The sequence below is a fragment of the Lissotriton vulgaris genome, chromosome 1_1 (assembly GCF_964263255.1).
Source record: "Lissotriton vulgaris chromosome 1_1, aLisVul1.2, whole genome shotgun sequence".
Classification (NCBI taxonomy): Eukaryota; Metazoa; Chordata; class Amphibia; order Caudata; family Salamandridae; genus Lissotriton; species Lissotriton vulgaris.
Window position 1 is genome coordinate 657,900,890 of NC_141685.1, and position 17,016 is coordinate 657,917,905.

Below are 17,016 nucleotides of genomic sequence, written 5' to 3' on the forward strand. Positions count from 1 at the left end.
AATTTTTATCAGGTCCAGTAAATAACTCATCCCTCTAGACCTCTCAAAATAAGGCCCTAATTTTTGCGCTGTGACACAATGGCAACCCAGCGTTCACTTGCGTGTGATCTGGTTTAGAGGTATACTCTCTAGTGTAAGTTTCTACTCAAAGATAAGCCATGTAAAAAGTGTAGTTTCGTGGTAATTGCACACCTTACTCTTAGATATATCACAAGATTCCACTTGGTCATGGTCTGTAGTTGGGTTAATTTGGCATTAGAATGCCATACAAGCCAGGCCATGCTATTTCAATATTAGTGGCTCTGCATCAACATTTCAGTGCAGAGTACATTTTGCACCAGAAAAGCCGATTGGCATTGCTCTTTATACCCTTAGAATTGCACGATCGCCTTTGCTTAATAATATCAACTGTAGGACACAGCTGCAGTTATTTTCATGAACAACTTTACCCCAATCCATATAGTCTTATTTAAAGTTGCTTCTCTAAACGAGTGCTTTGAACATCGGAATGTTTTTAATTATGCTCAAATGTCAAAATCAAAGCTTGTTTTAAGGAAGGATGCGAGAGATCCTGTACATGATGTCAAACTAAATGTTGTACCTTTGTTGCACCTGTTTGGAAACTGACCAGTTCCATTTTTTTGTAATAGGAAAACAGTACAGCCTATGTACTATATAATGATGCTAGTCCAGACTCAAGAAATTACAGTACAAAACCAGGACATACCAAAGGTAAAGCCTTTCACCTCGCATGGCGTGTTTATTTACTTTGTTTCGTTGCAAAGAAAGTAGAGAATGCTAATTAGTTCACCTCAGTTGCATTGTATAAATATCCAAGTTAAGCAGGTTTTGCATAATGTTCTTCACATTTCAATAAGATTGTATTTTTGTGAGGATGTACCTGATGGTGAGTGAAGCAGACTGTTTTAAATCCAGAAAGTGTGAATAAAGTATACTGTGATAAATATTAAAGCAGCCCTATGATTTGGTATATGAGCACAAGGGTGCAGCAGCAGGAGCGCTAACTAGATGTAACTGCTGAGTCAGCAGCACAAGGGTGCATTTGAATAAACTTTTATTGAAGCCCTGATGAGTCAGCAGCACGTGTACAGTCCTACAAGCTGGTACTGGATGTCACTGTGGAATTTCAACTTTATCCTAATCATCATAAAGAATATGTTTCATTATCAAATACTTTACTCAATGCTTGTGGTTTATGTAAATAGTATTAAACACGAACGAAATTGTAAGCATATCTATAATCTTTTGCGCAATCCCAGTTATTTTACAAGCAAAAAGGTTCATCTTTTGCTGCTTTTTCGTTTGTGTGCAAAAGCATGGTACCTAAAGTGTCCCCTAATACTGAAGCGGGCCTTAATTCTCTTTGTTAGTTTCCTATGTGTATAGTTAAAATGATGGTTCAGAAGGGGAAGTGATAAAGCAAAATAAATAAATATGAACAATGGCTTTAGTGGCCTGTGACCAGAAAATATCTGCCAGGCTCAGAATTCTCTGTAGTTTTGTGAAGATAACTAAAGAGAGAAAGAGGTACGTGCTCCAAAACAGTGCGGGCAAACATTGGAGAGAACTTTTGCAGATGGCAAAATACGGAGGGGCCTATTTATGAAAAAGTCACGCAGTGCAGAGCAGCAAGTCACCCTGCTCAGCTTGTCTGGGAGACAGGGAATGGGCAGGAGTACACCGTATTTAAGGCAATACGGCTCACTCCTGCCTTTCATCTGCGCTGGAACCTTTTTTGCAGTCTAGCTCCAATGCAGGCACCCTTGCATGGTGCAAGGGTGCCAGCGTTGCACGCAGAATTATTTTTTTTGCACGAAGGGACACTTTCCTCCACAAAAACAATCCTGGCAGGCACATTAGTTTTTTTCTGTGTGCTGCAGATTGCAGCTCATATAGAAAAAGGAAGTAGCAAGGTGACATAAATATATTTCTCGCTGTTACGCCTCTCCTAGGAAGGAGGTTCTTTTTGGGGAGTTCCCAGACCTACCAATTCTCGTAAATCTGAGATATAATTTTACATTTGTAAAGTGCGTACTAATGCCCGGGGGCGTCTAGGCGCTGCCCACTCTGAACGGAGAGATTACAAGGTATTAAAACAGCGTCAAAACCATGAGCTGTTGCATTGGAACACCCATGCAATGCCTTCCTGGGACAGAGTGAGGAAAAGCAGCGATTTGCCCTGCGTTAACTTACTCCGAATTTCTGGAGCCACTAAGAGCCACATGAAGTGGCCTTGCATGGCTTCATGAATCTGAGTTAATGCTTGTGTCACTCAATGCAAAAGCGGCACAAACCAGCTCGTAAAAAGGCTGCTGATATTTTAACATTGGCTTGCCAAAATATTGTGGGAAAAATATCAAATGTGAAATTATCATGAAGGTTAGTATGTATGGGTAAATTAACATTTACTATTTTTACTATTCTTAACTCCACCTATATGACTCTTGATGCCATATATACCTTCTTGAAACGTACATATAGACACAGAGGGCTTCTGTGTAAGTTTACAATTGTTTGCTATTCACAAAGGTATTTTACTAGAAGTAATTTTATGAATGTGGAGTCTTCACACATAAAAAGTTTGGACAGCCCTATCTATTTATGTGCAGATACTTCGCAGTCATAAATATACTACTAGCAAACTACCTTTGTGAATAGCAATCAATCGTAAACCTACACAAAAGTGAAAGTTCACCTTTGTGAATCGAGTCCAGTGTTAAGAATATTTGTCTTTCCAACTTTGAATGTCTGATGAAAGATTCCAGTCTGTACTCCTGTAGATGGTTCAGGTAAATACTGTGATACTGAAAAGTGCAATGCTGTGAATGTCATGTTCTGCTCATTTGATTGTTCATTATTTGTGTCAGTTACAACTAAGATATAGAGATCATTTTTTATGGTTATTTGTTGGGATATGAAATGCCCTCTGTTTGGTTCATGACCTGCTCTGTGCCTCACTCATAACAAATAGTGAATATCCTTATGTACTTAATTTTGCACCTCAGTACAAATAGCATGTATGCATGTCTCTAGCGTGAATGACATGAGGTTCAAACATTTAGTGTGTGGGGTGCAGAGGTGTACCGAAAATGCACCCCTCACAGTGAGAGCTACAACTGGCAGGAATTGCAACGTTGAGGCGTTTTTCTTTTGTATTCAGGATAGATATAACTACAGTTTTTCCAGTGTAAAAAGGTTGTACCTGGTCATCCTCACCCAGGCCCTCCAGCCCACAGATTCATTCAGCATGCATGAAGTGTGCTGAGCCTGTGCAAATGCCTGTTAAGCTGACTGTGAACAGGGACCCCGTTTGTATTGAATGAGTGACAAGATGCAGGATGAGGTAGGCATGCTTAGATAGTGTTGCACATTAATAAAGAGGCCTTGGAAAGTTTTGGGGGCACTCCCTTTTAAATTTAGCCAGGCTCTACTAAATAGAGGGTGCAGAACCTCAGCCCTTCCTGCTTCGTCTTCTGCTAGTGCTGCTGTTCAAGACCACTATATGTAGTGTCAAAGTAGAACATACCTCCCCCTCTTCCCCTTGATACCTTTGATTCACCTTCCCCTTCAAGGCATGCCCAGCTCCACCATGAATCCTGATGAAGTGCAAGTTCAAATACGGAGGCAGAGATAACCCTGTGAATAATTCCAAACCCCTAAAACAAGATCCGAGCGTGGCCTGATGCATTCCTTACCTTGGTCTGCCACACCAGCATATATTCTGGGCAGAAACCTCCATCTCTTTGCCTGGATTATCTTTGTAAGAACTGGTGATACAAAGCAGTTTGCCCAAGACATGATTGAGCTTGAGGGCTGGAGTAACTGACTATCAGTTCCCTTTTCCCGTTAGTAGGACAAATAAAATTACTGTTTGAGTCTGCCAATCTCAGAAGAAGGAAGCCTGTCATTGAAGAAAAGGAGTGGTTGGAAGGTGCTGTTACTGGAAAAGAAGATCACAGTCCAGTGACTTTTGAAGTGAGGGCCTGTTTACAAGGGTAAAAGATTACACTGCAATTTCACTGTGATACTCGCGGGGAGGATAATTCTAACCAGGAACTATGGTGGGCACCCCCTCCTGTTCCTCACATTGCAGGCCCCTGGTTGCCCCCAACTAGACCTTGAGCTTACTTGGTCCTCCTTTGCCCAAGAGCATTTGGGTAGGTTGCCAGTGCGGTGTACACTCCCAAATTCAATTTTCCTATCCAAAACCAACCAATGGCTTTGGCAAGAAATACCTTCAGGTACACTCTTTGTGCCAAATTGCAAATACATCTTATCGCCCTGTATCACTGAGGGTGGCCTGGGGAAGAGAGTGCTCAGCCATGAGCAAGAGACACCTAAGATTGGCCCCATCTCCTTCTGAACACTCCTGCAGCAGGAACTGTGTGCAGGGGAGACCTGTTGCTACGATGCTGTATCAAGGAGAAGATGCCCCTTGGTTTCAGTGTGCAGGCAATGCACTTATTTGAAGTCTGCTATCTGAAATCCATCTTCCCCTGCTTGCTCACCCGAAAGTATCCATCATGTATCAGGGTGGGCTGTTTGTTCCATTGGGAAGGGGGAATTTTCTTGAGACTAAGGGAACAGGAACACTGCAAGCAAGGCGGCACAAACCAAGCATAAGAGGCCGAGGTTTGTATGTGTGAATGTGAATGTGCGTGTGTGTGGGACTGTTCTGTGCAACCAAAACCTCTGAAGGTGTCTCTCAGTCCTAATCACAAACATTCTGTGCACTCGCGTAGCTACCCTGTACTGCGCCTAAACACTCTTGCTTAGAGTTCTGACTCCAAGACTGGTGAACTGAAACTTGACCATTGCATAGGCAATCACTGATTAGAGGTTGATTGATCCTCACCTGCCTGTTTAATGAGAAAATGACTCTAATCTGCCTCTAGATACCAATAGTCCCCCTACCAGGCAGACATTAGGATGGAGGAGTGCCCTGCTCTACTGTAATATCAAGTATACTGAGATCCCTATTTCTTTCATGTGTACTACTTCATGTTATGCCTATCTTTGTGTGTAGTCTTTCGTTGTGAGTAAAATTACTTAGCTTTATCTAAAAGACCAAGTTTCATCCTCTGGCGTGCTAGCCTTACATTGTGTGTTGTTATTTTTCCCCTGTTCTGAGTCTGTAGCGCACACACTTCCTGAGTAGACCTTGAACAGCTCTGCCTCACAATCTGAAGTTCAAGTGCTAAAGGGATACTTGGCACGCATGTTGGGATCATCAATAACGTAGCTTCTGAAAAACAGTGGTAAATTACTCAAATTGGCGCAGAGTAATCCCAGTCTGCCCTTAGACCACCCCCCGCAGGTTCCCAAATCTATGATAACTTTTTTATCCAAATATTTTTGCAAGATGTCTAAGTGAAGAGGTTGCTTTTCTTTAGTACACATTTTTAAAGTAGATTGATTAAAGTGCTAAGCGATACGTATTAAATAGTTTGTCAATTTCGCAAAACTGGTGGTAGAACAACTCTTTGTACAGGTAAAACCAACGTCTACTTGTTGAAAAATGGAAAAAAAATACTTCCTTCTATTATTATAAGGAGTTGCGTAGCATAGCATAGTGCAGTGGCCATTTTTTGCTTGCTCGCGGTCCTCAACATCAAGTTTGCGACCGCGAGCAAGCAAAATGACATCCTGGCGAGACTTTTTCCTCGATCGCGATCAGCAACATCAAGTTGCCGACCACGAGCATGGAAAATAAACCTCCCTGCGAGATTCTCAATGCGGGGAGGTCTGGTTTCTCATTGTGAGTGGTCGCGTATACTCGAGACCACTCGCGATGAGAAACTACCAGTCCGTGTTGATAAAGCTGCCGCTCGAGTAAAAAGCGCCTCGAGCGGCAGAAAACTACAGCTCGAAACTGTGCATGATGCCGTTTTCAATGATTGCACAGTGCCGGATGCTTGTCCACACTGTGCAATCATTGAAAACGGCATCTTCCACAGTGCGAACATGCTACTACGCAGTTTGCGTAGTGCTACGGGTAGCTTGCGTAGTGCGAGGTGCACTTCGCGTAGCTTCCCGAAGCGCTACTTCGCAAACTACACCCAGCCCTAGGCATGTAAACTCAATTGATAGTTTTTTCTCTTTGCATTCTTTTAATTGAAACTCGATCTTCAGGAGAAGCAGCCGAATATTACCCGTTTTTAAAAAGGATCCATGTAATGGGTCAGGACTTCCTACACACTGGTTTGTCCCAGGCAAGTTATTTACCAAATTTATTTTGGTTTCTTGGTAAGAATAGGTTATTATGACTAATATTAACCTATAACAATAGTCAGCCTATTGATCAAACATATTGACAGCAGATAATTGTGTAGCATATAAATTCTCATGCACATATATTTTGTCAAGAAAAAGCAAGCTCTTTATGCTGTGTTTATACATTTTTCTTGCACCTTTGACAAAGTGGATGTTGAGAGAAGTCGAAAAAATAGTGTGTACAATTTATTTTATTATTTCTCCTCATATAAATGCAAAATGGCACCCAGGTGTGTTACCAGAATATTGTATGGCATAAATATTGTGTATTAAAGTAACATTTACAGAAATATCCCTCATTTGGAGTTAATTATATCAAATCTACACTTAATGGGACGAAATTTGAGAAATAACTTTTAGAACTTGAAAGTTATGTACATTTTACTATATAATACTCTGATATACAACTGGTACCGGGGTGCAATCCTTCTCAGGGATTAGTTAGTTTGTCATATATTTCAGTTGGAAATCGCCCACAAACAACCGTGAATGTTAGTGTCCCTATTGTTTTCCCATATGCCACTCACTTGCCTAGCCAATACACTCAAACAGTCTCAATCTCCAGAAAGTTGGGCTCTTGTGAGACTACTTCAGCTTATTCTTTTTTTTTGTCTGACTTGGCATTCTTTACAGAGCTGTAGTGCAGGAGATGCACAATACATTTGTTCAACTCAGTAGTACTTACTGATTAGCCAGTAGAACATACTCCAATTGGGTAGAGTTGGTGCACAAAACAGTCGCCTCTTCTACGAAAAATAAGAAGGGCAGGATTCATTCTGGCATGATGCTCATTTCACAGAAATTAAACCTGAACCGGTTACAGTTAGAAAATACATTTTAAACAAATGTAGTAATTCACTTAAAAACAAAAGGGACATTATAATTAGAAAACCACTTTAAAAACCTTAGAAATTCACTGAAAAATACAAATATTACAGGGGCTTTATACTTAGGAAATACAATAAAAAAACATACAAATTCACTGAAGAAAGCCAAAAGTTACAGGGACATTATAGTTAGGCTCATATTTCACTCATACAAAACCAGATAAATTCAGAAGTTATAGTTAGCTGAGCGAACTATAACTAATGCCTCTGGTATGCACTGCTTATGACCTCACATATTAAGTCACTCAGGACATGGTGACATTACTGATGACATCATCTACAGAAGCACTCACACTCCCACTACTATACAACCTCTTATACACCTACTCACACACCCACACTACCACTCACAAACTCATCCACAGACCCATACATATAAGTACTCACACAACCACTCTCTCCTCCATAGAGCCAATTAACACCCACTCACTCACTGATACAGCCACTCACACAACCACTCATTAACGTATATAGCTACTCATGCAGTCACTTACCCATACAGCTTCTCACACAGTCACACACTCACCCATACAGCTACTCACACTTCCATTTATCTACCAATACAGCCTCATACCACACTCACTCACACACCCACACACCCATATACATAGCCATTCACACATCCATATAAGCACTCACACATCAGCTCACTCACCCATTTATTTATTTACACTGACATTACTACATTACTCCACAATACAGATGCTCACATACCAACTCACTTCATCAAAAACCCACTGAAACAGCCACTCACTCACACATACAGCCACTTACACAGTGCCAGCCACTCACTCACTCATTCAGTCACTCACACGCTCATTCACCCATACAGCCACTGACACACTCACTTACTCACCAATACAGTCACTCACACAGCCGTTCATTAACCCACACATTTACTTACTCACCTACCTATACACCCATACAGTCACTCGCACATCCACCCACTCACCCATACAAGCAATGAGACACCCACTCATATACGGATACACACTATCATGCAGCCACTCACATAATATATATAAGAAAGAGTGTCACTCATTAGTAGTACAGAAAGTATGCTATTTTAACTTTTGTAGTACCTTGGTATATATGTTTAACACTCAAACACTTTTCAGAAACATCGCACATTCACTGGATGATGTCATCAGTGATGTCATCGGGGATATCATCAGTGGTGTCATTTGAGATGTCATCACTGATGTCATGAGTGATGTCACTGACTATATCATGAGTGATGTAATATGTGAGGTCATAAGCAGTGCATTGCAGGGACGTAAGTTATAATTAACTGCTGAATTTCAATGGTTTTGTACGAATGAAATGTGAGCCTAAATATATTGTCCCTGTAACCCTTGTTTTTTTCTATGAAAATGTATATATATGGTTAATGGATGTAAGGCATTAGCCTCTCAATTAGAAAAGAATGTAACCTGAATAAAAACACTTGAATTTTGCACCGGAAGAGGTGTCCGTTCCTGTGTTACAAGTTGGAGACCAACAGTGTACAAGGATATATATAAAAAGAGAGCAAAGCACCACTCATGAAGCACTGGCAGCAATCAGTCCTTACGCATTTTGGCCATCCCAGTATGGCCTTGATCACAGGTGAGTCAAATAAAACTGCGGTAGTTTTCAAATTCAAACACACTGAACACGTGACTCAAGTAGAATACAGCAAGTTTCATCATGCATCTGTGATATCCATATCTTTTGCAGGACTGGAGTAATTGTAAAAATCTTGCTCAAATAGCTTTTTTCATCACAATCCCAAAATACAAATATTGTTCAGGCGTACAGGAGACCTAAAAGTGAAAAGTCACATATTGAGTAATCATATTCTTTGTGCAGTTTTGTTCTAAGTCATGCTGCCAAGATTGTACTTGCCATAAAACCAAGAAGTTGCTCCCAAAGTGCACTCTTCATTCCATAGGAGCCACTTCGGTAAGTTGCATAATATGACATTGCTTAACGCATTTCAGAAAAACTTCCTTCTTCAAAGGCTGCACTTAAAAAATGTACACAAATAGCCACCAATAAATAGGAGGAGGGTGGGCATACACTGCCTCACATCCCAGCGCTCAGTTTGCCGCGACGCATCATAGTAAATGCAGTGCATGATAACACTTAATTCAGTGTCAGGCTTTAGTGTTTCAGGATAGCTGTCCTTCTTCAGTAGAGAGCAACACATTTTTTTGGGGGTGCTGGAAATGCTGCCCAAAGTCTTCTCAGGTCTCTGTACCACTCGCTAGACGCAGGTGCATCAAGCAGAGCTCGTCAGCTCATTAGCTCAAGGGAGCCTTTTCAAACTGGATGAGGGTGAGCTCACACTGCCTCACATCTCAGCACTCAGTTTGCCCTGATGCATCATAGTACATGCAGTGCAGATTTATGAGATTGTTAGTCTTTAGTAGTGCAGCCTGTGAAGAAGGACGTAAAGCCTGAAACATATCAGCATTGTACTGCATTTGAATGCTACTTACTGGAGCTGACTGCCAGTAAATTGCATCTGATGAGTGTGCACTTCGTCTAGGGCAACTCTTTTGAATTTAAATAATATGGCCGTCCCGGCAATGAGGTGCACTACTGTGATGGAAAGTGGGTCTGTGGCGTTCTTCTTTGTGCAGCGGTACATGGAACAACAGTTTGGCATTATTTGCGAATGACTTTTGGTGCAATAACAATGGCAGTAAGATAAAAACAAAGCATATGTGATGTTGGCAACCCACTTGGGAAATACGTGAACTTCTAATCCCAAGTGTTACTTGACGCTCACATGACGGGGGAGTAATTGGAAGTAATATTTGCTATCCACACAAGTGCAGCCTTTGAAGAAGGACGTAAAGTCTGTAACACGTTGGCACTGTATTGTATTTGAATGTTGCTTATCAGTGCTATTTGCTTTCAATAGATTGCATCTGTTGAGAGTGCACTTCATCTCAGAGGAACTCTTTTGTTTGTGTGTGTGTGCGTGTGTATATATATATATATATATATATATATATATATATATATATATATATATTCACAGAAAAAACCATAGGTTATAGTGGATATATAGTTAGGAATTTGCATTTACAAAACCTAGAAAATTCAATGAAAAAACCATTGGTTTTAGGCCATATATAGTTAGGGATTTGCATTTACAAAACCTTATTTTACTCGCATAAAACCATTGAAATTCCATATATAGTTATAAGCGCTAACTATATATCGCGCACCCGCAATCCACTGCTGATGATGTCACATATTACATCATTCATGACATGGTTAGTGACATCACTGATGACATCACTGATGACATCTCAAATGACATCACTGATGACATCACTGACATCTCATTTGACATTACTGATTACACCACTGATGATATCATTTATGTGATAATACATCTTCAGACTCTAATATAAACTTAGATACACTCAGTGTAAACAGGCACTCACAGACTGTCACACATCCATGGAGTTACTCACACACCTAGTCAGTCATGCAAAGAATCAATCACAACTCCATTTCCTCAACTATATAGTTATACACACTTTACTTATTCAAACATATAGTAACACATATTTACTCTCTTATACAATCCCTGATACAAGCTCACAGTGATTCATACAGCCACTCACACATTCACTGGCTCTTATCCACAGTTATTTATATATGTCAACTCTCACATGTATTGTGTTTTACATACATACTTACTTGCACATGTAGCACTAAGATATCCATTCACTCACCAACACACCCATGCACAGTCAACCGCCCATATAGCTGTTTCCACATGCACTCTTGAACTCATACACCTAGTGAATCAACTGCTTACACATCTATGCACAGAGTCACACACCTCCCAGCCACCCACACACACACTCAGCCTCCCATTCAAATACTTGGGCAACCAATCAATAACCCATATAGCCACTCTTATAGCTACTGATCAACACATGCAGCAGCTTACACAACAACAGACATACTGATGCACAAATTAAGACAGTTTAGTCACTAACCCATGCACTCAGTGAGACACATTTAATCACTCACTCATACAGTCAGTCATGCACCTACTAAATCCTTCATCCAGACACTTATACATCCACTCATTCTTCAATATGTAAGACATATTTTAACTTTACAGAAACATACAGTCACTGGATGTTGTCATCAGTGATGTCATTTGAGATGTCATCAGTGATGTCATTTGAGATGTCATCAGTGATGTCATCAGTGATGTCACTAACCATGTCATGAATGATGTAATATGTGACATCATCAGCAGTGGATTGCGGGTGCGCGATATATAGTTAGCGCTTATAACTATATATGGAATTTCAATGGTTTTATGCGAGTAAAATAAGGTTTTGTAAATGCAAATCCCTAACTATATATGGCCTAAAACCAATGGTTTTTTCATTGAATTTTCTAGGTTTTGTAAATGCAAATTCCTAACTATATATCCACTATAACCTATGGTTTTTTCTGTGAATTTCATTGGTTTTTTAATAGCAAATATGAAAAGCTTTAAAATGTCAAGTACGTGATAGATAAAAACATTTTCGTATTTATGCACGCTGATGTGCTTTGAACGCTGCACCCCCCCCCCTCCCCTCTTTTGTCTTAGTAGTACTCTCTCTTTGCAGATAGTGAACGGTAGTTAACGCAAGCCTTTGCCCCCGTTGTAATCCGTCGTGCCTGCTTGTCTCTCCATTTGATTGATTGTTGTCCAAGCATTTACTGTTTTAGAATTGGTTCTCTTTGGATCATTCTCTATTTACAAACAAGCACAAAGTCGCAGTACTCTGTTTAGTCTTTGCAGATAGTGAAAAATCGTGTAAAAAAATAAAAGTAATCGAGCGAAATCAGTAGGCCACTAATTGGATCTCTTTTTGACCTCGCTAAAATAGAAATATTAGGAACAACCCTTCATGAGAAATACGAAAATAGTGAGATGAACTGAGCTCCACACCATGAGGGCTGCAAGACAGCTCGGCTCCATCACCCATCCCGCACAAAATAACGACAAACCCTATGCAAATATTAAAAATATAGACAACACACCAGCAAAGAAACAGGGTAAAACATTTTATTAAAAAACTATTTACATAACGTTGGTTTATAAGATGATGTCAGTAGTGGACCGATGTGTGAATAGGTCGAAAGCAGCACAAGGCTCCAAGATCCGGATGGCAAGCTCCTGGATGTTGGGTGCCATAGTTCAGAGTTCTGAGTTTGAGCCTTTTTCAATGCCTGTGCTTTGTTGAATCAAAATGGCGGCTTGACACGAAGCTGACTCAAGCGTTGCTACTGATGCTATGCAGACCAAAACTGGTTTTCAGTTTGTACATTTTTCTAGATTTTTCAATCCAAGTTTGGTTGACTTTGTAGAACGATGGCTTCAAATTTTCAACATACGGTGTGGTGGCCGTGACTGGGAGGGGGCGCTTCGCTCCTGCCCCCTCCCCAAGTAAGATTTTCATACGTGAAAGTACGTTAATGGTTTTGGTCCCTGAGTTGCTTCGATGTCACTGCCATTCTCAAGTGGCATAAGTTCTGGATGTTGGGTGCCATAGTTAAGAGTTCTGAGCAGTGCTTGTAACACTGTCTGAAGCTTATTTCCACCTACTGCAGCTTCACTATTCTCAAAGTAAGTGAGTGTCGTTTGTGGACCTGACTGCATTAGAAAACAATGTGATATGTTACCTTCCTAAACAGCTTGACGGAGGCCCCTGAGGGGCGGTGTGATGGCCATGGACTCGGAGAAGACGCTTGGCTCCGACACCCTCCCCAAGTCTTATAGCACTGGTGTAGCCTGAGATCGCCCCCGACATAGGCGACCGGCTCCCGGGGTCCGGCGGAACTTTTTGCCTTTTGATGACTCTTCAATTCTGAACCTTGTCCCACAATCCGTTTGACCTGAAGACACGCTGTAGTGGGGCGCCCCTTTACCGTTTCAGTTGCCATTCCGCCCGCTTTTGCTACACTGTGCCTCTTCCACCATTCAGCTGTTTACCGCCCGCTCTTGCGACTACAGCTTCTCGCTCATCATGTAGTTGAGTTGCTCCCGCTCTTGCGGTGCAGCGATAGGCGGCTGCCACAGGACTCTCAAAATGGCGGCCGGCTCTTCGGTTTTGGGCCTGGTCCACTAAAATGGCCCTGGGACACCTTTGAACTCGGACGCTTCCCTGATAGGGCTTGGGTCCCATTCTCGAAAAGCGTCCCCTCAGCCGTGAAGATTCTACAAAAGTCTTGGGGGCCTCCGACTCCCGCAGGCTTCTGGTGGGGAGCGGCTGCCATGATTGCTCGTGGAATGGCCACGACGGAGCTACGAGATGGTAGTAGTCTCATGCTGACGCCAGCTTTAGTCTGAAACATCCAGAAACACTGTAGACTACCAATTCGATCAGTTCCGGTAGCGCCCCAACATGACCCGGAAGAGAAGAACTTGCCCTCCCCTCTTTGACTGATGGTTCTTGTTGCCTGTCCCCTCTATTGTCATTTAACAGAACTTTTTGGACTGCTGAAAGGGGTTGTGTTCCGAACGCTGGTTGGTGGAGACATTTTAACTATATTCTTGACCTACGTTGTCGCGTAATGCGTTATATGACACGCCGCGTTAGCGCACCCGGAAGTGATCCGAGGCGCGGCGCGCAGCGCGTAACGTAAGCATAACAGGTCATGTGACTTGTTAATAAAACTTTTCATTGGTTCATTTTACTTTTGTTAATTTAATGATGAAAAGCTAGGTCATATGACCTAAAAATTACGCTTTTTATTGTTTTCGAACAATATTTTTTTTTCAAACATATGTTATAATATTCCAGGCTAATGTACTTTCCCGGAAAATTTACAACTGTCTTGCAAGTAAAATATATTCCTTTTTCGAGAAAAAGGGCGTTTCTTCCTTCCATGACGGAGCCGTTGAGTAAAAGAGATTCCGCCTGCTGTCTTAGTCGCCGATACGCCTGATTATCAGATTCTTATCGATCACTTTATGTTGCAGACATGAAAAACACAACTGCCCTTGACCATTTATCTTTACTGCGTTCCTACATATTATACCTTTTATCCGTCATGTAATTGGACTGCTTTATTTCACTTGCCTTTTACTGATTCGAAAACAGTGACTAAAAGTAAAAACTTTACCAATATAAATACTACTACCGTGTTTTGTTTTAAAAACCTTTATTGTGAAAATGTCAGTATACAAATACGGGCCTATAACCACGTGGGCCGGCCACGGAGCAAACTGAAATCGTATATGATGAGGAGACATTTACACTGTAGAAGAACGTAACGAGCGGGCCATTAGGTTGCAAGAACAAAGGTGTCTAACAGTTGCGGAATCGGTGGACGTACATTTTGTAATTAAAATAAAACAGGGCCACTTACAATAACATTTTCTAGATATACATTTGCGGGCAAGGAGTTACGAGTCCCATTTATACCGGCGCCATTTTGGGCGAGACCGGGCAGGTCCAATATATAGTCAAAATGTCTCCACCAACCATCAGCCAGACTAGAACCCCTTTCGGCCCTTTATGCTACAAGATGGTGTCTTCCATTCAGAAAATATTGTTGGCAGCATTTTGAAAGGAAACAGAAACAGCCGTTCTCCTAGTGAGTTTCACATTGTTACATTTAGGAAGAATGTTGAAGAGTAGTATGTGGAAAATCTGAAGCCATTTTTCTACAAACTCTCAATCAGACTTGGATGGAAAAAAAAACCTGAAGAATGTACAAACTGAAAACCAATTTTTGTCTGTATAGCATCAACAGTAACGCTTGAGTCAGCTTTGTGTCAAGCCGCCATTTTCATTCAATCAATAGCGTCCCCCTGCACACATTCAGGGACCTGGTCGTGTCTTCAGATGAAACGGATTGTAGGAAAAGAAGCAGAAAGGAAAAGGAAAAAAGTTCCGCCGGACCTCGGGAGCCGACCGCCTATGTCATGTGCGACCTTTGGCCACACCAGGGCAATAGTGAAGCTGCAGCAGGTGCAAATAAGCTTCAGACAATCTTACAAGCACTGCTCAGAACTCTCAACTGAGGCACTCAACATCCAGGACTTGCCATTCGGATCTTGGCGCCTTGTGCTGGTTCCGACCTATTCACACATCGGTCCACTACTGACATCACCTCATAAGCCAACGGGGCACCCCACGCCGACTTTCGGCGCAGCATTGTAGGATGGCCACACCAGTGCGGCAACTTGCTGGACACCACCTCGGTGCCATCCGGATCTCGGCGCGTTCGAGTCACTGTGCCGGAAGAGTGACCGGAACTCAGCTGAACACGCCGTCTTTCGGCGCAGCATTGTAGGATGGCCACACCAGTGCGGCAATTTGCTGGACACCACCTCGGTGCCATCCGGATCTCGGCACGTTCGACTCACTGTACCGCAAGAGTGACCGGAACTCAGCTGGACACGCCGTCTTTCGGCGCAGCATTGTAGGATGGCCACACCAGTGCGGCAATTTGCTTGACACCACCTCGGTGCCATCCGGATCTCAGCGCGTTGTGCTGCCTTCGGCCTATTCGCACATCGTTCCGCTACTGACGCCGCCTCACGTGCCAACGGATTTTCTACGCTTTTTGTAGCCCTATGCCGCATAACAGGTCATGTGACTTGTTTATAAAACTTTTCATTGGTTCATTTTACTTTTGGTTTCCTAAAGATGGAAGGCTTGGTCATATGACCTAAAAATAACACTTTTCATTGGTTTAGAACATTTTTTTTTCCCAAACGATGAAAGCCCCACCTTGTTTCTGGATCATTCAGACTGAAGCTGGCATCAGCATGAGAGCACCACCATCTCGTGGCTCCGTCGTGGTCATTCCGCGAGCAATCATGGCAGCCGCTCCCCACCGGAAGCCTGCGGGAGTCGGGGGCCCCCAAGACTTTTGTAGAATCTTCACGGCTGAGGGGACGCTTTTCGAGAATGGAGCCCAAGCCCTAGCAGGCAAGCGTCCGAGTTCCAAGGTGTCCCAGGGCCATTTCAGTGGACCAGGCCCAAAACCGAGGAGCCGTCCGCCATTTTAAGAGTCATGTGGCAGCCGCCTATCGCTGCACTGCAAGAGTGGGAGCAACTGAACAACATGGTGAGCGAGACGCTGTAGCCGCAAGAGCGGGCGCAACTCAGCTGGATGGCCGCCACCTGGGGAGGCCCGTTCACGCCGCCTCCCCCACGCCCCCCCCCCCCCGGGCCGCCGCACGCCAATTTTCGGAGCAGCATTGTAGGATACCAAAACCAGTGCGGCAGTTTACTGGACATCACCTGGGTGCCTGTCGTACATGTTGTGTCAGCCATGGGACACTGGACACAGTGCCATCAACATCTCAACGCGTTCTGCTGCCTTGGGACTATTCGCACAACAGACCGCTACTGACGAGGCCTCCCCCCGCACCACCTGGGACGCCCCACGCTGTTTTTCTGTGCTGCATTATAGGATCCCAAAACCAGTGCGGCACCCAGGCGACATCACCTGGGTGCCGTCCAGAACTCTGCACGTTGTGCTGCCTTGAGACTATTCGCACAAAAGACAGCTTCTAACCATTGTTGCTTTTTGGGTTGAAAAATGTTTAAATGTTTTTAGTTTTTGTTCCGTTCATTATAGTTAAAAGTTAATAAAGTTTTATAATCTTACTTTGTTGGAGTGTTATCTATTTTTTTAAAAACGGGTGAATGGGGCCTTGAATCGGGTTATTGTCATGTGTGGGCTTTGGAAGTGTGCTGCTGCAGGATCGGAGATTTCAAACTCAAATGCACGTTCTTTTTCTTACCTTTCCGAAGCATGGAGCGCAATAGCAGGCAGAGAAAGGGTGATGCACGTGTTGAAC

At 42.7% G+C, this 17,016-nt stretch overlaps 1 protein-coding gene across 2 annotated transcripts in view; it reads left to right on the plus strand.

Moving 5' to 3' along the window:
* DNASE2B (deoxyribonuclease 2 beta) overlaps positions 1 to 17,016 on the plus strand; it is a 218,772-nt gene that overhangs the window by 97,535 nt on the left and 104,221 nt on the right. For both annotated transcript variants that reach the window (XM_086954297.1, XM_086954299.1), the window contains exon 3: positions 651 to 732. In XM_086954297.1, coding sequence (XP_086810423.1) covers positions 651 to 732 — 82 coding nt within the window. The remainder of the gene's footprint in view (positions 1 to 650; positions 733 to 17,016) is intronic.